This window comes from Oncorhynchus clarkii, chromosome 2 (assembly GCF_045791955.1).
Source record: "Oncorhynchus clarkii lewisi isolate Uvic-CL-2024 chromosome 2, UVic_Ocla_1.0, whole genome shotgun sequence".
Lineage (NCBI taxonomy): Eukaryota > Metazoa > Chordata > Actinopteri > Salmoniformes > Salmonidae > Oncorhynchus > Oncorhynchus clarkii.
Window position 1 is genome coordinate 91,645,782 of NC_092148.1, and position 26,197 is coordinate 91,671,978.

At 41.1% G+C, this 26,197-nt stretch overlaps 2 protein-coding genes across 2 annotated transcripts in view; both read left to right on the forward strand.

Moving 5' to 3' along the window:
• The window catches only part of LOC139376285 (uncharacterized), a 1,125,987-nt gene that overhangs the window by 205,044 nt on the left and 894,746 nt on the right, over positions 1 to 26,197 (forward strand). The window lies entirely within an intron of this gene.
• The window catches only part of LOC139376214 (potassium/sodium hyperpolarization-activated cyclic nucleotide-gated channel 3-like), a 46,458-nt gene that overhangs the window by 14,151 nt on the left and 6,110 nt on the right, over positions 1 to 26,197 (forward strand). Inside the window, exons 2-5 of the mRNA XM_071118524.1 lie at positions 9,304 to 9,727; positions 19,732 to 19,893; positions 20,603 to 20,821; positions 25,650 to 25,796. Coding sequence (XP_070974625.1) covers positions 9,304 to 9,727; positions 19,732 to 19,893; positions 20,603 to 20,821; positions 25,650 to 25,796 — 952 coding nt within the window. The remainder of the gene's footprint in view (positions 1 to 9,303; positions 9,728 to 19,731; positions 19,894 to 20,602; positions 20,822 to 25,649; positions 25,797 to 26,197) is intronic.

A 26,197-nucleotide genomic window follows, 5' to 3' on the forward strand; every position in this document is an offset into this window, starting at 1 on the left:
TAGAAAGAGGATCAGAGACTGGGGATTTAGACTGGTGGTGACTGTAGAAAGAGGATCAGAGACTGGGGATTTAGACTGGTGGTGACTGTAGAAAGAGGATCAGAGACTGGGGATTTAGACTGGTGGTGACTGTAGAAAGAGGATCAGAGACTGGGGATTTAGACTGGTGGTGACTGTAGAAAGAGGATCAGAGACTGGGGATTTAGACTGGTGGTGACTGTAGAAAGAGGATCAGAGACTGGGGATTTAGACTGGTGGTGACTGTAGAAAGAGGATCAGAGACTGGGGATTTAGACTGGTGGTGACTGTAGAAAGAGGATCAGAGACTGGGGATTTAGACTGGTGGTGACTGTAGAAAGAGGATCAGAGACTGGGGATTTAGACTGGTGGTGACTGTAGAAAGAGGATCAGAGACTGGGGATTTAGACTGGTGGTGACTGTAGAAAGAGGATCAGAGACTGGGGATTTAGACTGGTGGTGACTGTAGAAAGAGGATCAGAGACTGGGGATTTAGACTGGTGGTGACTGTAGAAAGAGGATCAGAGACTGGGGATTTAGACTGGTGGTGACTATAGAAAGAGGATCAGAGACTGGGGATTTAGACTGGTGGTGACTGTAGAAAGAGGATCAGAGACTGGGGATTTAGACTGGTGCTGACTGTAGAAAGAGGATCAGAGACTGGGGATTTAGACTGGTGGTGACTGTAGAAAGAGGATCAGAGACTGGGGATTTAGACTGGTGGTGACTGTAGAAAGAGGATCAGAGACTGGGGATTTAGACTGGTGGTGACTGTAGAAAGAGGATCAGAGACTGGGGATTTAGACTGGTGGTGACTGTAGAAAGAGGATCAGAGACTGGGGATTTAGACTGTAGAAAGAGGTGCTGACTGGTGGTGACGTAGAAAGAGGATCAGAGACTGGGGATTTAGACTGGTGGTGACTGTAGAAAGAGGATCAGAGACTGGGGATTTAGACTGGTGGTGACTGTAGAAAGAGGATCAGAGACTGGGGATTTAGACTGGTGGTGACTGTAGAAAGAGGATCAGAGACTGGGGATTTAGACTGGTGGTGACTGTAGAAAGAGGATCAGAGACTGGGGATTTAGACTGGTGGTGACTATAGAAAGAGGATCAGAGACTGGGGATTTAGACTGGTGGTGACTGTAGAAAGAGGATCAGAGACTGGGGATTTAGACTGGTGCTGACTGTAGAAAGAGGATCAGAGACTGGGGATTTAGACTGGTGGTGACTGTAGAAAGAGGATCAGAGACTGGGGATTTAGACTGGTGGTGACTGTAGAAAGAGGATCAGAGACTGGGGATTTAGACTGGTGGTGACTGTAGAAAGAGGATCAGAGACTGGGGATTTAGACTGGTGGTGACTGTAGAAAGAGGATCAGAGACTGGGGATTTAGACTGGTGCTGACTGTAGAAAGAGGATCAGAGACTGGGGATTTAGACTGGTGGTGACTGTAGAAAGAGGATCAGAGACTGGGGATTTAGACTGGTGGTGACTGTAGAAAGAGGATCAGAGACTGGTGGGACTTTAGACTGGTGCTGACTGTAGAAAGAGGATCAGAGACTGGGGATTTAGACTGGTGGTGACTGTAGAAAGAGGATCAGAGACTGGGGATTTAGACTGGTGGTGACTGTAGAAAGAGGATCAGAGACTGGGGATTTAGACTGGTGGTGACTGTAGAAAGAGGATCAGAGACTGGGGATTTAGACTGGTGGTGACTGTAGAAAGAGGATCAGAGACTGGGGATTTAGACTGGTGGTGACTGTAGAAAGAGGATCAGAGACTGGGGATTTAGACTGGTGGTGACTATAGAAAGAGGATCAGAGACTGGGGATTTAGACTGGTGGTGACTGTAGAAAGAGGATCAGAGACTGGGGATTTAGACTGGTGGTGACTGTAGAAAGAGGATCAGAGACTGGGGATTTAGACTGGTGGTGACTGTAGAAAGAGGATCAGAGACTGGGGATTTAGACTGGTGGTGACTGTAGAAAGAGGATCAGAGACTGGGGATTTAGACTGGTGCTGACTGTAGAAAGAGGATCAGAGACTGGGGATTTAGACTGGTGCTGACTGTAGAAAGAGGATCAGAGACTGGGGATTTAGACTGGTGCTGACTGTAGAAAGAGGATCAGAGACTGGGGATTTAGACTGGTGGTGACTATAGAAAGAGGATCAGAGACTGGGGATTTAGACTGGTGGTGACTGTAGAAAGAGGATCAGAGACTGGGGATTTAGACTGGTGGTGACTGTAGAAAGAGGATCAGAGACTGGGGATTTAGACTGGTGGTGACTGTAGAAAGAGGATCAGAGACTGGGGATTTAGACTGGCGGTGACTATAGAAAGAGGATCAGAGACTGGGGATTTAGACTGGTGGTGACTGTAGAAAGAGGATCAGAGACTGGGGATTTAGACTGGTGGTGACTGTAGAAAGAGGATCAGAGACTGGGGATTTAGACTGGTGCTGACTGTAGAAAGAGGATCAGAGACTGGGGATTTAGACTGGTGCTGACTGTAGAAAGAGGATCAGAGACTGGGGACTGGGGATTAGACTGGTGGTGACTGTAGAAAGAGGATCAGAGACTGGGGATTTAGACTGGTGGTGACTGTAGAAAGAGGATCAGAGACTGGGGATTTAGACTGGTGGTGACTATAGAAAGAGGATCAGAGACTGGGGATTTAGACTGGTGGTGACTGTAGAAAGAGGATCAGAGACTGGGGATTTAGACTGGTGGTGACTGTAGAAAGAGGATCAGAGACTGAGGATTTAGACTGGTGGTGACTGTAGAAAGAGGATCAGAGACTGGGGATTTAGACTGGTGGTGACTATAGAAAGAGGATCAGAGACTGGGGATTTAGACTGGTGGTGACTGTAGAAAGATGATCAGAGACTGAGGATTTAGACTGGTGGTGACTGTAGAAAGAGGATCAGAGACTGGGGATTTAGACTGGTGCTGACTGTAGAAAGAGGATCAGAGACTGGGGATTTAGACTGGTGGTGACTGTAGAAAGAGGATCAGAGACTGGGGATTTAGACTGGTGGTGACTGTAGAAAGAGGATCAGAGACTGGGGATTTAGACTGGTGGTGACTGTAGAAAGAGGATCAGAGACTGGGGATTTAGACTGGTGGTGACTATAGAAAGAGGATCAGAGACTGGGGATTTAGACTGGTGGTGACTGTAGAAAGAGGATCAGAGACTGGGGATTTAGACTGGTGGTGACTGTAGAAAGAGGATCAGAGACTGGGGATTTAGACTGGTGGTGACTGTAGAAAGAGGATCAGAGACTGGGGATTTAGACTGGTGGTGACTGTAGAAAGAGGATCAGAGACTGGGGATTTAGACTGGTGATGACTGTAGAAAGAGGATCAGAGACTGGGGATTTAGACTGGTGGTGACTGTAGAAAGAGGATCAGAGACTGGGGATTTAGACTGGTGGTGACTGTAGAAAGAGGATCAGAGACTGGGGATTTAGACTGGTGGTGACTGTAGAAAGAGGATCAGAGACTGGGGATTTAGACTGGTGGTGACTGTAGAAAGAGGATCAGAGACTGGGGATTTAGACTGGTGCTGACTGTAGAAAGAGGATCAGAGACTGGGGATTTAGACTGGTGGTGACTGTAGAAAGAGGATCAGAGACTGGGGATTTAGACTGGTGGTGACTGTAGAAAGAGGATCAGAGACTGGGGATTTAGACTGGTGCTGACTGTAGAAAGAGGATCAGAGACTGGGGATTTAGACTGGTGCTGACTGTAGAAAGAGGATCAGAGACTGGGGATTTAGACTGGTGCTGACTGTAGAAAGAGGATCAGAGACTGGGGATTTAGACTGGTGGTGACTATAGAAAGAGGATCAGAGACTGGGGATTTAGACTGGTGGTGACTGTAGAAAGAGGATCAGAGACTGGGGATTTAGACTGGTGGTGACTGTAGAAAGAGGATCAGAGACTGGGGATTTAGACTGGTGGCGACTGTAGAAAGAGGATCAGAGACTGGGGATTTAGACTGGTGGTGACTGTAGAAAGAGGATCAGAGACTGGGGATTTAGACCGGTGGTGACTGTAGAAAGAGGATCAGAGACTGGGGATTTAGACTGGTGGTGACTGTAGAAAGAGGATCAGAGACTGGGGATTTAGACTGGTGGTGACTGTAGAAAGAGGATCAGAGACTGGGGATTTAGACTGGTGGTGACTGTAGAAAGAGGATCAGAGACTGGGGATTTAGACTGGTGGTGACTGTAGAAAGAGGATCAGAGACTGGGGATTTAGACTGGTGGTGACTGTAGAAAGAGGATCAGAGACTGGGGATTTAGACTGGTGGTGACTATAGAAAGAGGATCAGAGACTGGGGATTTAGACTGGTGGTGACTATAGAAAGAGGATCAGAGACTGGGGATTTAGACTGGTGGTGACTGTAGAAAGAGGATCAGAGACTGGGGATTTAGACTGGTGGTGACTATAGAAAGATGATCACAGACTGGGGATTTAGACTGGTGGTGACTGTAGAAGGAGGATCAGAGACTGGGGATTTAGACTGGTGATGACTATAGAAAGAGGATCAGAGACTGGGGATTTAGACTGGTGGTGACTGTAGAAAGAGGATCAGAGACTGGGGATTTAGACTGGTGGTGACTGTAGAAAGAGGATCAGAGACTGGGGATTTAGACTGGTGGTGACTATAGAAAGAGGATCAGAGACTGGGGATTTAGACTGGTGCTGACTGTAGAAAGAGGATCAGAGACTGGGGATTTAGACTGGTGGTGACTGTAGAAAGATGATCAGAGACTGAGGATTTAGACTGGTGGTGACTATAGAAAGAGGATCAGAGACTGGGGATTTAGACTGGTGGTGACTGTAGAAAGATGATCAGAGACTGGGGATTTAGACTGGTGCTGACTGTAGAAAGAGGATCAGAGACTGGGGATTTAGACTGGTGGTGACTGTAGAAAGATGATCAGAGACTGGGGATTTAGACTGGTGGTGACTGTAGAAAGAGGATCAGAGACTGGGGATTTAGACTGGTGGTGACTATAGAAAGATGATCAGAGACTGGGGATTTAGACTGGTGCTGACTGTCGAAAGATGTTTCTATTTCAATTATTTGCAGATTTACTCCAAATGATTTACAATTCTAAAGTTTGAGGTGAAAACATTGATATCTAGCATAAAGGCTATGTGCAAAGTTGCACCCCTGCAGACTTGCTGTGTTTATCTGAAGGGATTCAGCACCATTGGAATGCACCCCTGCAGACTTGCTGTGTTTATCTGTAGGGATTCAGCACCATTGGAATGGAAAGCGACAGTGAGTCTGGCGGTCGCTGTCCACCGTCATGTGGTGCTGAAGTTTGGTATTCTGATTCCGTCACTGTCCACATCAGTAGTGTTGACTTTCCAGTCACCACTATTAAAACGTAGTCTATTTTAGCCACGTCGATTATTATGAATGAATGAATGCATACATTAATCATGTTTTCATGACCAGTGATCATCAGCATTTGAAGGTTAGATCCTATTTAGACGATATATTCTGCTTGTAGGCTGGGGTACAACCTATAGGAGGTGGAAGCTGAACGTGGTTAATACATGCATCCTCATAGGTCAGGTTCAGAATATCTCTATCTCTATCTCTGTCTCTCTCTCTCTCAATTCAATCACTCTCTCAATTCAATCTCTCTTTCTCTCAATTCAATCTCTCTCTCAATTCAATCTCTCTTTCTCTCAATTCAATCTCTCTCTCAATTCAATCTCTCTTTCTCTCAATTCAATCTCTCTCTCTATCTCTCTCTCTGTCTTTTAATTCAATCTCTCTCCCACTCTCAATTCAATTTCTCTCTCTCTCAATTCAATCTCTCTCTCTCCCTCTATCTCTCTGTCTCCCTGTCTCTCTCTGTCTCTCTGTCTCTCAATTCAATTCAATCTCTCTCTCAATTCAATCTCTCTTTCTCTCAATTCAATCTCTCTCTCTCAATTCAATCTCTCTTTCTCTCAATTCAATCTCTCTCTCTCAATTCAATCTCTCTTTCTCTCAATTCAATCACTCTCTCTCTCAATTCAATCTCTCTCTCTCAATTCAATCTCTCTCTCAATTCAATCTCTATTTCTCTCAATTCAATCTCTCTCTCTCAATTCAATCTCTCTTTCTCTCAATTCAATCTCTCTCTCTCTCAATTCAATCTCTCTTTCTCTCAATTCAATCACTCTCTCTCTTTCAATTCAATCTCTCTCTGTCTCTCTGGCTCTCAATTCAATCTCTCTCAATTGAATATCTCTTTCTCTCAATTCAATCTCTCTCTCTCTCTCTCAATTCAATCTCTCTCTCTCTCTCTCTCTCTCAATTCAATCTCTCTCTCTCACTCTCTCTCTCTCGCTCTCTCTCACTATCTCTCTCTCTCACTCTATATCTCTCTCGCTCTCTCTCTCTCTCTCTCTCGCTCTCTCTCTCAATTCAATTCAATTCAATTCAAGGGCTTTATTGGCATGGGAAACGTGTTAACATTGCCAAAGCAAGTAAGGCAGATAATATAGCAAGTGAGGTAGCAAGTGAGGTAGATAATATATAAATCTCGCTCTCTCTTTCAATTCAATCTCTCTCTCTCAATTCAATCTCTCTGTCTCTCAATTCAATCTCTCTGTCTCTCAATTCAATCTCTCTGTCTCTCAATTCAATCTCTCTGTCTCTCAATTCAATCTCTCTGTCTCTCAATTCAATCTCTCTCTCTCTCTCTCTCTCTCTCAATTCAATCTCTCTCTCTCTCTGATCCATACTGTGGTGAGGGTGTATCGTCTTCCAGCTACATTGATTTTAGGTTAATTACAGCACAAGAAGGGCGCATTAGCGACTCTTGTGGCGGGCGGGGCGCAGTGCACGCTGACACGGTCGCCAGGTGTACGTTGTTTCCTCCTCCTACACATTGGTGCGGCAGGTTTCCGGGTTAAGTGGGCATTGTGTCAAGAAGCAGTGCGGCTTGGTTGGGTTGTGTTTCGGAGGACGCATGGCTCTCGACCTTCGCCTCTCCCGAGTCCCTACGGGAAATTGGGAAGAAAAGGGATAAAAAAATCAAATGTAAAATAATTACAACACAAGAATGGACTGGAATACACAACAAACACACATGCGCACGCACACACAGACACACACAGCAAACACATCACATGGTGCATACCTCTGTGTTTTGTTCTGCTCTCTTCGGTTACACATGTTCCTCCTGAGTAATTTGCTACTCTTCTAACTAGAGGTCGACCGATTATTCAGAATGGCCGATTAATTAGGGCCGATTTCAAGTTTTCGTAACAATTTTTTTATTATTATTTATTTTTTACACCTTTTATTTTACCTTTATTTAACCAGGCAAGTCAGTTAAGAACACATTCTTATTTTCAATGACGGCCTAGGAACAATGGGTTAACTGCCTGTTCAGGGGCAGAACGACAGATTTGTACCTTGTCAGCTCGGGGATTCAATCTTGCAACCTTAACTAGTCCAACGCAATAACGACCTGCCTCTCTCTCGTTGCTTCTCCACAAGGAGATTGTCTGTTACGCGAATGCAGTAAGCCAAGGTAAGTTGCTAGCTAGCATTAAACTTATCTTATAAAAAACAATCAATCAATCATAATCTCTAGTTAACTACACATGGTTGATGATATTACTAGTTTATCTAGCGTGTCCTGCGTTGCATATAATCGATGCGGTGCGTATCGTTGCTCCAATGTGTACCTAACCATAAACATCAATGCCTTTCTTAAAATCAATACACAGAAGTATATATTTTTAAACCTGCATATTTAGCTAAAAGAAATCCAGTTTAGCAGGCAATATTAACCAGGTGAAATTGTGTCATTTCTCTTGCGTTCATTGCACGCAGTGTATATGCAACAGTTTGGGCTGCCTAATTTGCCATAATTTTACATAATTATGACATAACATTGAAGGTTTTACAATGTAACAGGAATATTTAGACTTATGGATGCCACCCGTTAGATAAAATACCGAACGGTTCCGTATTTCACTGAAAGAATAAACGTCTTGTTTTAGAGATGATAGTTTCCGGATTGGACCATATTAATGACCTAAGGCTCGTATTTCTGTGTGTTATGTTAAAATTAAGTCTATGATTTGATAGAGCAGTCTGACTGAGCGGTGGTAGGCAGCAGCAGGCTCGTAAGCATTCATTCAAACATCACTTTCGTGCGTTTTGCCAGGAGCTCTTCATTGTGCGTCAAGCATTGCGCTGTTTATGACTTCAAGCCTAACAACTCCCGAGATGAGGCTGGTGTAACCGAAGTGAAATGGCTAGCTAGTTAGCGGGGTGCGCGCTAATAGCGTTTCAAACGTCACTCTCTCCGAGACTTGGAGTGGTTGTTCCCCTTGCTCTGCATGGGTAACACTGCTTCAAGGGTGGCTGTTGTCGTTGTGTTCCTGGTTCGAGCCCAGGTAGGAGCGAGGAGAGGGACGGAAGCTATACTGTTACACTGGCAATACTAAAGTGCCTATAAGAACATCCAATCATCAAAGGTATATGAAATACAAATGGTATAGAGAGAATTAGTCCTATATTAACTACAACCTAAAACTTCTTACCTGGGAATATTGAATACTCATGTTAAAAGGAACCACCAGCTTTCATATGTTCTCATGTTCTGAGCAAGGAACTGAAACGTTAGCTTTCTTACATGGCACATATTGCTCTTTTACTTTCTTCTCCAACACTTTGTTTTTGCATTATTTAAACCAAATTGAACATGTTTAATTATTTATTTGAGGCTAAATTTATTTTATTGATGTATTATATTAAGTTAAAATAATTGTTCATTCAGTATTGTTGTAATTGTCACTATTACAAATAAATAAATAAAAATCGGCTGATTAATCGGTATCGGCTTTTTTCTGTTTGGTTCCCCACTCTTCCTACCAGGTTCTAAGATCTGTTTGGTTCCTCCCTGTTCTCTCTAGGTTCTAAGATCTGTTTGGTTTCTCCCTGTCCCTCCTAGGTTCTAAGATCTGTTTGGTTCCTCCCTGTTCCTACTAGGTTCTAAGGTCTGTTTGGTTCCTCCCTGTTCCTACTAGGTTCTAAGGTCTGTTTGGTTCCTCCCTGTTCCTACTAGGTTCTAAGATCTGTTTGGTTCCTCCCTGTTCCTACTAGGTTCTAAGGTCTGTTTGGTTCCTCCCTGTTCCTACTAGGTTCTAAGGTCTGTTTGGTTCCTCCCTGTTCCTACTAGGTTCTAAGATCTGTTTGGTTCCTCCCTGTTCCTCTCTCTAGGTTATTTTGTTAAAGCTGTTTGTGCTCTCCAGGTTCTACTGGGATCTGATAATGCTGTTCCTCATGGTGGGGAACCTCATCATCATCCCTGTGGGCATCACCTTCTTCAAGGACGAGCACACTCCCCCCTGGATCGTCTTCAACGTCATCTCAGACACCTTGTTCCTCATCGACCTCGTCCTCAACTTCCGGACGGGCATCGTCAAGGAGGACAATACCGAGATCATCCTGGACCCACAGACCATCAAGATCAAGTATCTGAAGAGCTGGTTCATGGTGGACTTCATCTCGTCCATACCAGTAGATTACATCTTCCTCATCGTGGAGACCAGGATAGACTCAGACTTCTACAAGACGGCCCGGGCGCTGAGGATCGTGCGGTTTACGAAGATCTTGAGTTTGTTGAGGCTCCTGAGGCTGTCCAGACTCATTAGATATATACACCAGTGGGAGGAGGTGAGGAGGAGGTGGGGAGGTGGAAGATAGGAGGAGGTAGGAGTTAGGGAGGTAGGAGGAGATAAGGAGGTAGGATGTAGGGAGAAAGGAGGAAGGGAGGTAGGAGGAGATAGGGATGTAGGGATAAGGTAGGTAGGAGGAGATAGGGAGGTAGGATGTAGGGAGAAAGGAGGTAGGAGGTAGGACGAGATAGGAGTTAGGGAAGTAGGGAGGTAGGATGTAGGGAGAAAGGAGGTAGGGAGGTAGGATGTAGCGAGAAGGGAGGTAGGGAGGTAGGAGGTAGGAGGAGGTAGGATGTAGGGAGAAAGGAGGAAGGGAGGTAGGGAGGAGATAGGGAGGTAGGAGGAGATAGGGATGTAGGGAGAAGGGAGGTAGGAGGAGATAGGGAGGTAGGATGTAGGGAGAAAGGAGGTAGGGAGGTAGGAGGTAGGAGGAGGTAGGATGTAGGGAGAAAGGAGGAAGGGAGGTAGGGAGGTAGGAGGAGATAGGGAGGTAGGAGGTAGGTAGGTAGGAGGAGATAGGAGTTAGGGAAGTAGGGAGGTAGGATGTAGGGAGAAAGGAGGTAGGGAGGTAGGAGGTAGGTAGGTAGGAGGAGATAGGAGTTAGGGAAGTAGGGAGGTAGGATGTAGGGAGAAAGGAGGTAGGGAGGTAGGATGTAGCGAGAAGGGAGGTAGGGAGGTAGGAGGAGATAGGGAGGTAGGATGTAGGGAGAAAGGAGGTAGGGAGGTATGAGGTAGAGAGGTAGGAGGAGGTAGGGAGGTAGGAGGAGGTAGGTAGGTAGGAGGATATAGGAGTTAGGGAAGTAGGGAGGTATGATGTAGGGAGAAAGGAGGTAGAGAGGTAGGGAGGTAGGGAAGGAGAAGGTTGGGAGGTAGGTTAAAGGAGGTAGAGGGGTAGGGAGTAGGAAGAAGGAGATAGGATGTAGGGAGGTTGGTGGTTAGTGAGGTAGTAGGTAGGGAGGTATTAGGTAGAGTAGGAGGAGGTAGGATGTAGGGAGGTAGGGAGGTGGGGGATGGGAGGTGGGAGGTAGGAGATAGAGGTAGGGAGAGAGAGAGAATTTCCTTTCATAAGAGGGTGAAAGACTCCTAGTGTCCTGCCCCTCTCATGGGAGCACCAGGAGCTGGGGCTTGAGGAGCCCAGGAGGTGGGGCTTGAGGAGCCCAGGAGGTGGGGTTTGAGGAGCCCATGAGGTGGGTTTGAGGAGCCCAGGAGGTGGGGTTTGAGGAGCCCAGGAGCTGGGGTTTGAGGAGCCCAGGAGCTGGGGCTTGAGGAGCCCAGGAGCTGGGGCTTGAGGAGCCCAGGAGCTGGGGCTTGAGGAGCCCAGGAGGTGGGGCTTGAGGAGCCCAGGAGGTGGGGCTTGAGGAGCCCAGGAGGTGGGGTTTGAGGAGCCCAGGAGCTGGGGCTTGAGGAGCCCAGGAGGTGGGGTTTGAGGAGCCCAGGAGGTGGGGTTTGAGGAGCCCAGGAGGTGGGGCTTGAGGAGCCCAGGAGGTGGGGTTTGAGGAGCAGTACCTGTTAACAGTACCTGTTATTACACACTGCTGGTTCAGAGGTTAGAGATATGATGCTAGTTTAGATTCTCGATCTGTAACATTTGCATTAAGGGAGGATTTTAGTAATAGAGGTGTAATTGATTAAGCATCCGGTAAACTCCATCTGGTAAACTCCATCTGGTAAACTCCATCTGGTAAACTCCATCCGGTAAACTCCATCCCGGTAAACTCCATCCGGTAAACTCCATCCCGGTAAACTCCATCCGGTAAACTCCATCCCGGTAAACTCCATCCGGTAAACTCCATCCCGGTAAACTCCATCCGGTAAACTCCATCCCAGTAAACTCCATCCAGTAAACTCCATCCCAGTAAACTCCATCTGGTAAACTCAAGGTGTGGGTTCGTAAGTACCGTAGACATCATGGCCTTAAAGGTCCAATTACAGCTGTTGTTTTTTTTATATTTTTAATTAAAATGTTCCAAAAGAAACAAAAATAGGAGGGGAAAACTGAAAATGTGTTGTTATTGGCAGAGAGGTTAGGAACTCTCTTTCTTATTGGTCTGTTAACTAATTTACCGCATGGTGATGTCACCGTGGAAAGCCAACACTCCATCCCCACCAAAACTGTAATTTCTGCATAAAAAAAACAAACAAACAGCTTTTACACTAAAAGGCCATTATCACAATTTTCACAATTTTCACAAAATTATTCCAACCTCGTAGAGTGTGGAAATATATATAAAATCCAGGAAAATCTCATTTTGATTATACTGGGCCTTTAAATCCAAGCATCATGCATATGCACACACCCACTAACACACACACTGACAGAGCCACACACACTTGCCTTTGCTGGCTGCAGAGAAGAGGCTAGCAGTGTTCTCAGTGTGATCTTTACCACTGAGGGACTCAGATTAACAACATGTGATGTGGTCTATGGGGGAGAGGGACTCAGATTAACAACATGTGATGTGGTCTATGGGGGAGAGGACCTCAGATTAACAACATGTGATGTGATCTATGGGGGAGAGGGACTCAGATTAACAACATGTGATGTGGTCTATGGGGGAGAGGGACTCAGATTAACAACATGTGATGTGGTCTATGGGGAGAGGGACTCAGATTAACAACATGTGATATGGTCTATGGGGAGAGGGACTCAGATTAACAACGTGATGTATGAGGAAAGGGACTCAGATGATAGACTACAGATTAAGGCCTGGCCACATAGCACCTACTACAATTTTACTGTACCCACTACTAACTGATTACACCGCAGTGGTGTTTAGTGGTGATTAGTGGTGTTTAGTAGTATTTAGTAGTATTTAGTGGTGTTTAGTAGTATTTAGTGGTGTTTAGTAGTATTTAGAGGTGTTTAGTGGTATTTAGTGGTGTTTAGTAGTGTTTAGTGGTGTTTAGTAGTATTTAGTAGTATTTAGTGGTGTTTAGTAGTATTTAGTGTTGTTTAGTGGTGTTTAGTAGTATTTAGTGGTGTTTAGTGGTGTTTAGTGGTGTTTAGTAGTATTTAGTGGTGTTTATTAGTGTTTAGTGGTGTTTAGTAGTATTTAGGGGTGTTTAGTGGTGTTTAGTGGTGTTTAGTAGTATTTAGTGGTGTTTAGTGGTGTTTAGTAGTATTTAGGGGTGTTTAGTGGTTTTTAGTGGTGTTTAGTAGTATTTATGGTGTTTAGTGGTGTTTAGTAGTATTTAGTGGTGTTTATTGGTGTTTAGTGGTGTTTAGTGGTGTTTAGTAGTATTTAGTGATGTTTAGTGGTGTTTAGTGGTGTTTAGGGGTGTGTAGTTGTATTTAGGGGTGTTTAGTAGTATTTAGTGGTGTTTAGTAGTATTTAGTGGTGTTTAGTGGTGTTTAGTAGTATTTAGTGGTGTTTAGTAGTATTTAGAGGTGTTTAGTGGTATTTAGTGGTGTTTAGTAGTGTTTAGTGGTGTTTAGTAGTATTTAGTAGTATTTAGTGGTGTTTAGTAGTATTTAGTGTTGTTTAGTGGTGTTTAGTAGTATTTAGTGGTGTTTAGTGGTGTTTAGTGGTGTTTAGTAGTATTTAGTGGTGTTTATTAGTGTTTAGTGGTGTTTAGTAGTATTTAGGGGTGTTTAGTGGTGTTTAGTAGTATTTAGTGGTGTTTAGTGGTGTTTAGTAGTATTTAGGGGTGTTTAGTGGTTTTTAGTGGTGTTTAGTAGTATTTATGGTGTTTAGTGGTGTTTAGTGGTGTTTATTGGTGTTTAGTGGTGTTTAGTGGTGTTTAGTAGTATTTAGTGATGTTTAGTGGTGTTTAGTGGTGTTTAGGGGTGTGTAGTTGTATTTAGGGGTGTTTAGTAGTATTTAGTGGTGTTTAGTGGTGTTTAGTAGTATTTAGTGGTGTTTATTAGTGTTTAGTAGTATTTAGGGGTGTTTAGTGGTGTTTAGTAGTATTTAGTGGTGTTTAGTAGTATTTAGTGGTGTTTAGTGGTGTTTAGTAGTATGTAGTAGTATTTAGTGGTGTTTAGTAGTATTTAGTGGTGTTTAGTAGTATTTAGTGGTGTTTAGTGGTGTTTAGTAGTATGTAGTAGTATTTAGGGGTGTTTAGTTGTATTTAGGGGTGTTTAGTAGTATTTAGTGGTGTTTAGTAGTATTTAGTGGTGTGTAGTAGTATTTAGTGGTGGTTAGTGGTGTTTAGTAGTATTTAGTAGTATTTATTGGTGTTTAGTAGTATGTAGTAGTATTTAGTGGTGTTTAGTGGTGTTTAGTAGTATGTAGTAGTATGTAGTAGTATTTAGTGGTGTTTAGTGGTGTTTAGTAGTATGTAGTAGTATTTAGTGGTGTTTAGTAGTATTTCGTGGTGTTTAGTGGTGTTTAGTAGTATTTAGTGGTGTTTATTAGTGTTTAGTAGTATTTAGGGGTGTTTAGTGGTGTTTAGTAGTATTTAGTGGTGTTTAGTGGTGTTTAGTGGTGTTTAATGATGTTTAGTGGTGTTTAGGGGTGTTTAGGGATGTTTAGTCGTATTTAGTGGTGTTTAGTAGTATTTAGTGGTATTTAGTGGTGTTTAGTAGTGTTTAGTGGTGTTTAGTAGTATGTAGTAGTATTTAGTGGTGTTTAGCGGTGTTTAGTAGTATGTAGTAGTATTTAGTGGTGTTTAGTAGTATTTAGTGGTGTTTAGTGGTGTTTAGTAGTATGTAGTAGTATTTAGGGGTGTTTAGTGGTGTTTAGTAGTATGTAGTAGTATTTAGGGGTGTTTAGTTGTGTTTAGGGGTGTTTAGTAGTATTTAGTGGTGTTTAGTAGTATTTAGTGTTGTGTAGTAGTATTTAGTGGTGTTTAGTAGTATTTAGTAGTATGTAGTAGTATTTAGTGGTGTTTAGTGGTGTTTAGTAGTATGTAGTAGTATTTAGTGGTGTTTAGTAGTATTTAGTGGTGTTTAGTGGTGTTTACTGGTGTTTAGTGGTGTTTAGTAGTATGTAGTAGTATTTAGTGGTGTTTAGTGGTGTTTAGTAGTATGTAGTAGTATTTAGTGGTGTTTAGTAGTATTTAGTGGTGTTTAGTAGTATTTAGTGGTGTTTAGTGGTGTTTAGTAGTATGTAGTAGTATTTAGTGGTGTTTAGTAGTATTTAGTGGTGTTTAGTGGTGTTTACTGGTGTTTAGTGGTGTTTAGTAGTATGTAGTAGTATTTAGTGGTGTTTAGTAGTATTTAGTGGTGTTTAGTGGTGTTTAGTAGTATGTAGTAGTATTTAGTGGTGTTTAGTGGTGTTTAGTAGTATGTAGTAGTATTTAGTGGTGTTTAGTGGTGTTTAGTAGTATGTAGTAGTGTTTATTGGTGTTTAGTGGTGTTTATTAGTATGTAGTAGTGTTTATTGGTGTTTAGTAGTATGTAGTAGTATTTCGTGGTGTTTAGTAGTATGTAGTAGTATTTAGTGGTGTTTAGTAGTATTTAGTGGTGTTTAGTAGTATGTAGTAGTGTTTATTGGTGTTTAGTGGTGTTTAGTAGTATTTAGTGGTGTTTAGTGGTGTTTAGTAGTATGTAGTAGTATTTAGTGGTGTTTAGTAGTATGTAGTAGTATTTAGTGGTGTTTAGTAGTATTTAGTGGTGTTTAGTAGTATTTAGTGGTGTTTAGTGGTGTTTAGTAGTATGTAGTAGTATTTAGTGGTGTTTAGTAGTATTTAGTGGTGTTTAGTGGTGTTTACTGGTGTTTAGTGGTGTTTAGTAGTATGTAGTAGTATTTAGTGGTGTTTAGTAGTATTTAGTGGTGTTTAGTAGTATTTAGTGGTTTTTAGTGGTGTTTAGTAGTATTTATGGTGTTTAGTGGTGTTTAGTAGTATTTAGTGGTGTTTATTGGTGTTTAGTGGTGTTTAGTGGTGTTTAGTAGTATTTAGTGATGTTTAGTGGTGTTTAGTGGTGTTTAGGGGTGTGTAGTTGTATTTAGGGGTGTTTAGTAGTATTTAGTGGTGTTTAGTAGTATTTAGTGGTGTTTAGTGGTGTTTAGTAGTATTTAGTGGTGTTTATTAGTGTTTAGTAGTATTTAGGGGTGTTTAGTGGTGTTTAGTAGTATTTAGTGGTGTTTAGTAGTATTTAGTGGTGTTTAGTGGTGTTTAGTAGTATGTAGTAGTATTTAGTGGTGTTTAGTAGTATTTAGTGGTGTTTAGTAGTATTTAGTGGTGTTTAGTGGTGTTTAGTAGTATGTAGTAGTATTTAGGGGTGTTTAGTTGTATTTAGGGGTGTTTAGTAGTATTTAGTGGTGTTTAGTAGTATTTAGAGGTGTGTAGTAGTATTTAGTGGTGGTTAGTGGTGTTTAGTAGTATTTAGTAGTATTTATTGGTGTTTAGTAGTATGTAGTAGTATTTAGTGGTGTTTAGTGGTGTTTAGTAGTATGTAGTAGTATTTAGTGGTGTTTAGTAGTATTTTGTGGTGTTTAGTGGTGTTTAGTAGTATTTAGTGGTGTTTATTAGTGTTTAGTAGTATTTAGGGGTGTTTAGTGGTGTTTAGTAGTATTTAGTGGTGTTTAGTGGTGTTTAGTGGTGTTTAGTGATGTTTAGTGGTGTTTAGGGGTGTTTAGGGATGTTTAGTCGTATTTAGTGGTGTTTAGTAGTATTTAGTGGTATTTAGTGGTGTTTAGTAGTGTTTAGTGGTGTTTAGTAGTATGTAGTAGTATTTAGTGGTGTTTAGCGGTGTTTAGTAGTATGTAGTAGTATTTAGTGGTGTTTAGTAGTATTTAGTGGTGTTTAGTGGTGTTTAGTAGTATGTAGTAGTATTTAGGGGTGTTTAGTGGTGTTTAGTAGTATGTAGTAGTATTTAGGGGTGTTTAGTTGTGTTTAGGGGTGTTTAGTAGTATTTAGTGGTGTTTAGTAGTATTTAGTGTTGTGTAGTAGTATTTAGTGGTGTTTAGTAGTATGTAGTAGTATTTAGTGGTGTTTAGTGGTGTTTAGTAGTATGTAGTAGTATTTAGTGGTGTTTAGTAGTATTTAGTGGTGTTTAGTGGTGTTTACTGGTGTTTAGTGGTGTTTAGTAGTATGTAGTAGTATTTAGTGGTGTTTAGTGGTGTTTAGTAGTATGTAGTAGTATTTAGTGGTGTTTAGTAGTATTTAGTGGTGTTTAGTAGTATTTAGTGGTGTTTAGTGGTGTTTAGTAGTATGTAGTAGTATTTAGTGGTGTTTAGTAGTATTTAGTGGTGTTTAGTGGTGTTTACTGGTGTTTAGTGGTGTTTAGTAGTATGTAGTAGTATTTAGTGGTGTTTAGTAGTATTTAGTGGTGTTTAGTGGTGTTTAGTAGTATGTAGTAGTATTTAGTGGTGTTTAGTGGTGTTTAGTAGTATGTAGTAGTATTTAGTGGTGTTTAGTGGTGTTTAGTAGTATGTAGTAGTGTTTATTGGCGTTTAGTGGTGTTTTGTAGTATGTAGTAGTGTTTATTGGTGTTTAGTAGTATGTAGTAGTATTTAGTGGTGTTTAGTAGTATGTAGTAGTATTTAGTGGTGTTTAGTAGTATTTAGTGGTGTTTAGTAGTATGTAGTAGTGTTTATTGGTGTTTAGTGGTGTTTAGTAGTATTTAGTGGTGTTTAGTGGTGTTTAGTAGTATGTAGTAGTATTTAGTGGTGTTTAGTAGTATGTAGTAGTATTTAGTGGTGTTTATTAGTGTTTAGTAGTATTTAGGGGTGTTTAGTGGTGTTTAGTAGTATTTAGTGGTGTTTAGTGGTGTTTAGTGGTGTTTAGTGATGTTTAGTGGTGTTTAGTGGTGTTTACTGGTGTTTAGTGGTGTTTAGTAGTATGTAGTAGTATTTAGTGGTGTTTAGTAGTATTTAGTGGTGTTTAGTGGTGTTTAGTAGTATGTAGTAGTATTTAGTGGTGTTTAGTGGTGTTTAGTAGTATGTAGTATTGTTTAGGGGTGTTTAGTGGTGTTTAGTAGTATGTAGTAGTGTATATTGGTGTTTAGTGGTGTTTAGTAGTATGTAGTAGTGTTTATTGGTGTTTAGTAGTATGTAGTAGTATTTAGTGGTGTTTAGTGGTGTTTAGTAGTATGTAGTAGTATTTAGTGGTGTTTAGTGGTGTTTAGTAGTATGTAGTAGTATTTAGTGGTGTTTAGTGGTGTTTAGTAGTATGTAGTAGTATTTAGTGGTGTTTAGTGGTGTTTAGTAGTATGTAGTAGTGTTTATTGGTGTTTAGTGGTGTTTAGTAGTATGTAGTAGTGTTTATTGGTGTTTAGTAGTATGTAGTAGTATTTAGTAGTGTTTAGTGGTGTTTAGTAGTTTGTAGTAGTATTTAGTGGTGTTTAGTGGTGTTTAGTAGTATGTAGTAGTATTTAGTGGTGTTTAGTGGTGTTTAGTAGTATGTAGTAGTATTTAGTGGTGTTTAGTGGTGTTTAGTAGTATGTAGTAGTATTTATTGGTGTTTAGTGGTGTTTAGTAGTATTTAGTGGTGTTTAGTGGTGTTTAGTGGTGTTTAGTAGTATGTAGTAGTATTTAGTGGTGTTTAGTGGTGTTTAGTGGTGTGTAGTAGTGTTTATTGGTGTTTAGTGGTGTTTAGTAGTATGTAGTAGTATTTAGTGGTGTTTAGTGGTGTTTAGTAGTATGTAGTAGTGTTTATTAGTGTTTACTGGTGTTTAGTGGTGTTTAGTAGTATGTGGTATTGTTTATTGGTGTTTAGTGGTGTTTAGTAGTATGTAGTAGTATTTAGTGGTGTTTAGTGGTGTTTAGTAGTATGTAGTATTGTTTAGTGGTGTTTAGTGGTGTTTAGTAGTATGTAGTAGTATTTATTGGTGTTTAGTGGTGTTTAGTAGTATTTAGTGGTGTTTAGTGGTGTTTAGTGGTGTTTAGTAGTATGTAGTAGTATTTAGTGGTGTTTAGTGGTGTTTAGTGGTGTGTAGTAGTGTTTATTGGTGTTTAGTGGTGTTTAGTAGTATGTAGTAGTATTTAGTGGTGTTTAGTGGTGTTTAGTAGTATGTAGTAGTGTTTATTAGTGTTTAGTGGTGTTTAGTGGTGTTTAGTAGTATGTGGTATTGTTTATTGGTGTTTAGTGGTGTTTAGTAGTATGTAGTAGTATTTAGTGGTGTTTAGTGGTGTTTAGTAGTATGTAGTATTGTTTAGTGGTGTTTAGTGGTGTTTAGTAGTATGTAGTAGTGTTTATTGGTGTTTAGTGGTGTTTAGTAGTATTTAGTGGTGTTTAGTAGTATGTAGTAGTATTTAGTGGTGTTTAGTGGTGTTTAGTAGTATGTAGTATTGTTTATTGGTGTTTAGTGGTGTTTAGTAGTATGTAGTATTGTTTATTGGTGTTTAGTGGTGTTTAGTAGTGTGTAGTAGTATGTAGTAGTGTTTAGTGGTGTTTAGTGGTGTTTAGTAGTAGGTACTAGTATTTAGTGGTGTTTAGTGGTGTTTAGTAGTATGTAGTATTGTTTATTGGTGTTTAGTAGTATGTAGTAGTATGTAGTAGTGTTTAGTGGTGTTTAGTGGTGTTTAGTAGTATGAAGTAGTATTTATTGGTGTTTAGTGGTGTTTAGTAGTATTTAGTGATGTTTAGTGGTGTTTAGTAGTATGTAGTAGTATTTAGTGGTGTTTAGTAGTATTTAGTGGTGTTTAGTAGTATTTAGTGGTGTTTAGTGGTGTTTAGTAGTATGTAGTAGTATTTAGGGGTGTTTAGTTGTATTTAGGGGTGTTTAGTAGTATTTAGTGGTGTTTAGTAGTATTTAGTGGTGTGTAGTAGTATTTAGTGGTGTTTAGTAGTATGTAGTAGTATTTAGTGGTGTTTAGTGGTGTTTAGTAGTATGTAGTAGTGTTTATTGGTGTTTTGTGGTGTTTAGTAGTATTTAGTGGTGTTTAGTAGTATTTAGTAGTATTTAGTAGTATTTAGTGGTGTTTAGTAGTATTTAGTGGTGTTTAGTGGTGTTTAGTGGTGTTTAGTAGTATGTAGTAGTATGTAGTGGTGTTTACACTGCTGGAGAATTAGAATAGAATAGTTACTTAGCTAGCTGCAGGTTCAGTCATGTTAGTTAATCCTCCTTGCGTGGTGGACAATAACATTTTTCTCATTCTTATTCTAATCTCCTAGGTTTTCCATATGACCTATGACCTGGCCAGTGCCATGGTGAGGATCGTGAACCTGATAGCTATGATGCTGCTGTTGTGTCACTGGGATGGATGTCTGCAATTCCTGGTTCCCATGCTGCAAGAGTTCCCCTCTGACTGCTGGGTCACCAGAAACAAGATGGTGGTGAGTAGACACACACACACACGCACACACACACAAACACACACACACACGCACACACACCGATTACTGTTGGGTAATCAGAAACAAGATGGTGGGAAGCATTCCAAAAGTCCAGTGTTCTAAAAGTCCTGTGTTCCAAAGGTCTTACTCACATACTTACCCCCTCAGGCCTTTTACTCATCCTGGAGCATTGGGCAATCTGCTCCGTCTTTCCATCATGTCCATCTACCTCTAGTGTCCAGTCTACCCCTAGTGTCCAGTCTACCCCTAGTGTCCAGTCTACCCCTAGTGTCCATCTACCTCTAGTGTCCAGTCTACCCCTAGTGTCCAGTCTACCCCTAGTGTCCAGTCTACCCCTAGTGTCCAGTCTACCCCTGGTATCCAGTCTTTCCCTAGTATCCAGTCTACCCCTAGTATCCAGTCTACCCCTAGTGTCCAGTCTACCCCTAGTGCCCAGTCTACCCCTAGTGCCCAATCTACCCCTAGTGTCCAGTCTACCCCTAGTGTCCAGTCTATCCCTAGTGCTTCACCCTCTGAACCCCTTTGTCTCCTCCCCTAGTGTCCAGTCTACCCCTAGTGTCCAGTCTATCCCTAGTGCTTCACCCTCTGAACCCCTTTGTCTCCTCCTCCTCATCTCTCATTCCTTTTATTTTCTCTCACTCTTCTTTTAATGTTTCCTTCTCTTCTCCTCTCTCCATCCCTCCTACAGAATGACACGTGGGGCCAGCAGTATTCCTATGCCCTGTTCAAGGCTATGAGTCACATGCTGTGTATCGGGTACGGTATGTACCCTCCTGTGGGCCTGGTAGACGTTTGGCTCACCATCCTCAGTATGATCGTGGGAGCCACCTGCTATGCCATGTTCGTAGGCCATGCTACCGCTCTGATCCAGTCACTGGACTCGTCCCGACGTCAGTACCAGGAGAAGGTGAGTGACTGCTGGACTCCGAGTCCGATGGTCTGGCCTTGCCTTCTCAGTAGTGAGGGCCTGAGAGAGAGAGAGAGAGAGAGAGAGAGAGGGAGGGAGGGAGGGAGGGAGGGAGAGAGGGAGAGAGGGAGAGAGAGAGAGAGAGAGAGAGAGAGAGAGAGAGAGAGAGAGAGAGAGAGAGAGAGAGAGAGAGGTGGATGGGAAAGGCGGAATTAGACAAATCTTCCATCGTCCACTTCTACTCTCCATGGGAAATTAATGGTGTGTTGAATTATCTGCAACTAGTGGACATACCCTCACTCTCCACGTAATACCCTCACTCTCCACGTAATACCCTCACTCTCCACGTAATACCCTCACTCTCCACGTAATACCCTCACTCTCCACGTAATACCCTCACTCTCCATGTAATACCCTCACTCTCCCAATATGGATGAAAATAACCTCAAATTAAAGCTGCCAGTCTGCACTGTCCAAATCATTGTGTCATTTCAAAATCCATAGCGCTGGAGTACAGAGCCAAAACAACAAAACATTGGTCACTGTCCCAATACGTCCATTATGTATTACCCCTGCAAATTGACTCAGTACTGGTACCCTGAACATTGACTCAGTACTGGTACCCTGCACATTGACTCAGTACTGGTACCCTGCACATTGACTCAGTACTGGTACCCTGCACATTGACTCAGTACTGATACCCTGCACATTGACTCAGTACAGGTACCCTGCACATTGACTCAGTACAGGTACCATGCACATTGACTCAGTACAGGTACCCTGCACATTGACTCAGTACTGGTACCCTGCACATTGACTCAGTACTGGTACCCTGCACATTGACTCAGTACTGGTACCCTGCACATTGACTCAGTACTGGTACCCTGCACATTGACTCAGTACTGGTACCCTGCACATTGACTCAGTACTGGTACCCTGCACATTGACTCAGTACAGGTACCCTGCACATTGACTCAGTACAGGTACCCTGCACATTGACTCAGTACTGGTACCCTGCACATTGACTCAGTACTGGTACCCTGCACATTGACTCAGTACTGGTACCCTGCACATTGACTCAGTACTGATACCCTGCACATTGACTCAGTACAGGTACCCTGCACATTGACTCAGTACTGGTACCCTGCACATTGACTCAGTACTGGTACCCTGCACATTGACTCAGTACTGGTACCCTGCACATTGACTCAGTACTGGTACCCTGCACATTGACTCAGTACAGGTACCCTGCACATTGACTCAGTACAGGTACCCTGCACATTGACTCAGTACAGGTACCCTGCACATTGACTCAATACAGGTACCCTGCACATTGACTCAGTACTGGTACCCTGCACATTGACTCAATAAGCCAAGTTATCGTTTCTCATTGTGTATTTATTCCCTGTGCTATTATTTTTCTATATTTTTCTCTCTGCATTGTTTGGAAGGGCCCGTCAGTCAGCATTTCACTGTTAGTCTACCTGTTAGTCTACACCTGTTTACGAATCATGTGACAAATACCATTTGATTTGATTAATTTGATTTGAGTATTGTCGTGTCTTTGTCTATGCCGGATTAAGTGATATGACATGCTATTCTATAAAATCCTTTCTCTGTAATTAATATTACCTGATTGAGCTAATCATGTCATTGTAATTAACTAGAAAGTCGGGGCACCACAAAATAATATTTATAGAGCTGTTATCTTCCGAATAAACTCTTAAAGATCTAGTGATATTTTACATCAATAGCAGTCAATATTAATCGTCACCTTATTTCAGTCTCATCTGAAAGTTGTAAATTCTTGGTTATCTTCACGAATCCTGACTAACAAGTTGAATCAGCAATACAAAATTGGGTTTAATTATTTATTTACTAAATACCTAACTAATCACACAGAATTACATATACACAGAATGAATCATACATTGATTACAAATTATGTCATAAAGGGAAACATCCCTAGCAGGCGGAACAGATATGACAGCTGGTTACACAAAAGAAAAGGGGGTTAGGTTTGAGTGAAAGAGCTGGAAGACTGAGGAACAAAGGGAGAAGCTGTGCTATTGTAAATACAGCATCTTATGCATTCTAAATTACCGCCCATTTGGAAAAGAAAAATGCAATAAATACTTTGAGCTGCGCATCGGTAGGTTGGTGGTAGATGGAAGGCCGTGTTGCCCAACCGAGTCCTTTGAAGAATGTCTCTGGCGGTAAATTGGATACATTGTAGTAACGTCGTTGTGTGGTAGACAGAATACTCTGTCTGTTCTTTCCTAGCCCACGTTTGCAGCTGCTTTTGCTAACTCAACGGCTAGGAGGTATCACTTCTGTAGTGAATAAGAGTTCAAAGTTCATACCATTCGCAACAAAAGCTCACGCAGAGGTTGGCTTCGTTCTGTAGTTATTATCTGAACCATTCCGACATCGGACCGTCGTCCTCACATCCTCGGAACAGCAAGTTATTTGCCCTTTTAATGCAGAGGCTGCAGACCTCGCGTACTTGGAACAGAAGGTTACATTTTCGTCAAGGCTTTATATAGTGGAGCGAGAACGGTGTTTTTGAAAAGTTTTACAACCCATGTCTCTTCACAGGGGCAGGACACTGATTGAGCAGAGCCCTAACCTTATGAAAACCCAAATCTCTCATTTGGAAGCTAAAATTACATTTAATCTCTTCACCAATAATTTTATATTCAAACATTTATATTGAAAAAAAATTCCATGTGAATCCGATAACTACAATGTGCAGACTTTCCACTGTAGAGTTTATGTCATCTTATCATTGATGAGAATGTCTCAGATGACAACCGAACTGACATCATATTCATTAAGTACCACCGCATATGTTCCATTGGTCGGATTACCAGAATATAGTTAATTTCCCCCCCACCTTCTGATGTTCCCAGAAACTCTATGTTAACCAAAGGATTTTCAAATGTCACATCAGTAGGGTAGAGAGAGGAAAAGTCCAGTCTTGTACAGTATGAACAGGTGGAGTAGTACATGCCTTTTTAATTAATGAATCAATGAATCAACTAATCAATTATCTTTGTCTTGTACAGTACAAACAGGTGGAGCAGTACATGCATTTTTAATGAATCAATGAATCAACTAATCAATTATCTTTGTCTTGTACAGTATAAACAGGTGGAGCAGTACATGCCTTTATAATGAATCAATGAATCAACTAATCAATTATCTTTGTCTTGTACAGTATAAACAGGTGGAGCAGTACATGCCTTTTTAATTAATGAATCAATGAATCAACTAATCAATTATCTTTGTCTTGTACAGTATAAACAGGTGGAGCAGTACATGCCTTTTTAATGAATAAATGAATCAACTAATCAATTATCTTTGTCTTGTACAGTATAAACAGGTGGAGCAGTACATGCCTTTTTAATGAATCAATGAATCAACTAATCAATTATCTTTGTCTTGTACAGTATAAACAGGTGGAGCAGTACATGCCTTTATAATGAATCAATGAATCAACTAATCAATTATCTTTGTCTTGTACAGTATAAACAGGTGGAGCAGTACATGCCTTTATAATGAATCAATGAATCAACTAATCAATTATCTTTGTCTTGTACAGTATAAACAGGTGGAGCAGTACATGCCTTTTTAATGAATCAATGAATCAACTAATCAATTATCTTTGTCTTGTACAGTATAAACAGGTGGAGCAGTACATGCCTTTTTAATGAATCAATGAATCAACTAATCAATTATCTTTGTCTTGTACAGTATAAACAGGTGGAGCAGTACATGCCTTTTTAATGAATCAATGAATCAACTAATCAATTATCTTTGTCTTGTACAGTATAAACAGGTGGAGCAGTACATGCCTTTTTAATGAATCAATGAATCAACTAATCAATTATCTTTGTCTTGTACAGTATAAACAGGTGGAGCAGTACATGCCTTTTTAATGAATCAATGAATCAACTAATCAACTATCTTTGTCTTGTACAGTATAAACAGGTGGAGCAGTACATGCCTTTATAATGAATCAATGAATCAACTAATCAATTATCTTTGTCTTGTACAGTATAAACAGGTGGAGCAGTACATGCCTTTATAATGAATCAATGAATCAACTAATCAATTATCTTTGTCTTGTACAGTATAAACAGGTGGAGCAGTACATGCCTTTATAATGAATCAATGAATCAACTAATCAATTATCTTTGTCTTGTACAGTATAAACAGGTGGAGCAGTACATGCCTTTTTAATTAATGAATCAATGAATCAACTAATCAATTATCTTTGTCTTGTACAGTATAAACAGGTGGAGCAGTACATGCCTTTTCAATGAATCAATGAATCAACTAATCAATTCTCTTTGTCTTGTACAGTATAAACAGGTGGAGCAGTACATGCCTTTTTAATGAATCAATGAATCAACTAATCAATTATCTTTGTCTTGTACAGTATAAACAGGTGGAGCAGTACATGCATTTTTAATTAATGAATCAATGAATCAACTAATCAATTATCTTTGTCTTGTACAGTATAAACAGGTGGAGCAGTACATGCCTTTATAATGAATCAATGAATCAACTAATCAATTATCTTTGTCTTGTACAGTATAAACAGGTGGAGCAGTACATGCCTTTTTAATGAATCAATGAATCAACTAATCAATTCTCTTTGTCTTGTACAGTATAAACAGGTGGAGCAGTACATGCCTTTTTAATGAATCAATGAATCAACTAATCAATTCTCTTTGTCTTGTACAGTATAAACAGGTGGAGCAGTACATGCCTTTTTAATGAATCAATGAATCAACTAATCAATTCTCTTTGTCTTGTACAGTATAAACAGGTGGAGCAGTACATGTCCTTCCACAAGCTTCCTGCCGGCATGCGGCAGCGGGTCCATGACTACTACGAACATCGCTTCCAGGGCAAGATGTTTGACGAGGAGAGCATTCTGGGGGAGCTGAACGAACCGCTCAGAGAGGTCATTGTGTGTGTGTGTGTGTGTGTGTGTGTGTGTGTGTTTGTGTGTGTGTGTGTGTGTGTGTGTGTGCGTGACGTCAGACACATTATCATGATAATAATAACCTTCGCTGGTTCTGTCTCAATCACGCCTTAATCTCCATCATCTCAATGACGGAGTCCCAAATGTCACACTATTCCCTTTCTAGCCCACAGGGCTCTGGCATGTAGTGTATGTAGAGGATAGGGTTCCATTTGGGACTCAACCCCTATGACTGCAGTTATTTATCACTCTAATGATGGCAGGGCGTGATGCCTTCATCTCATTGGCTAGTAGATAGGACACATTCTGACTTTGTTGAGGCACGTATCCGTTCAATATTCTGTGTAGCACCCTATTCCCTATTTAGTGCCCTGCTTTTG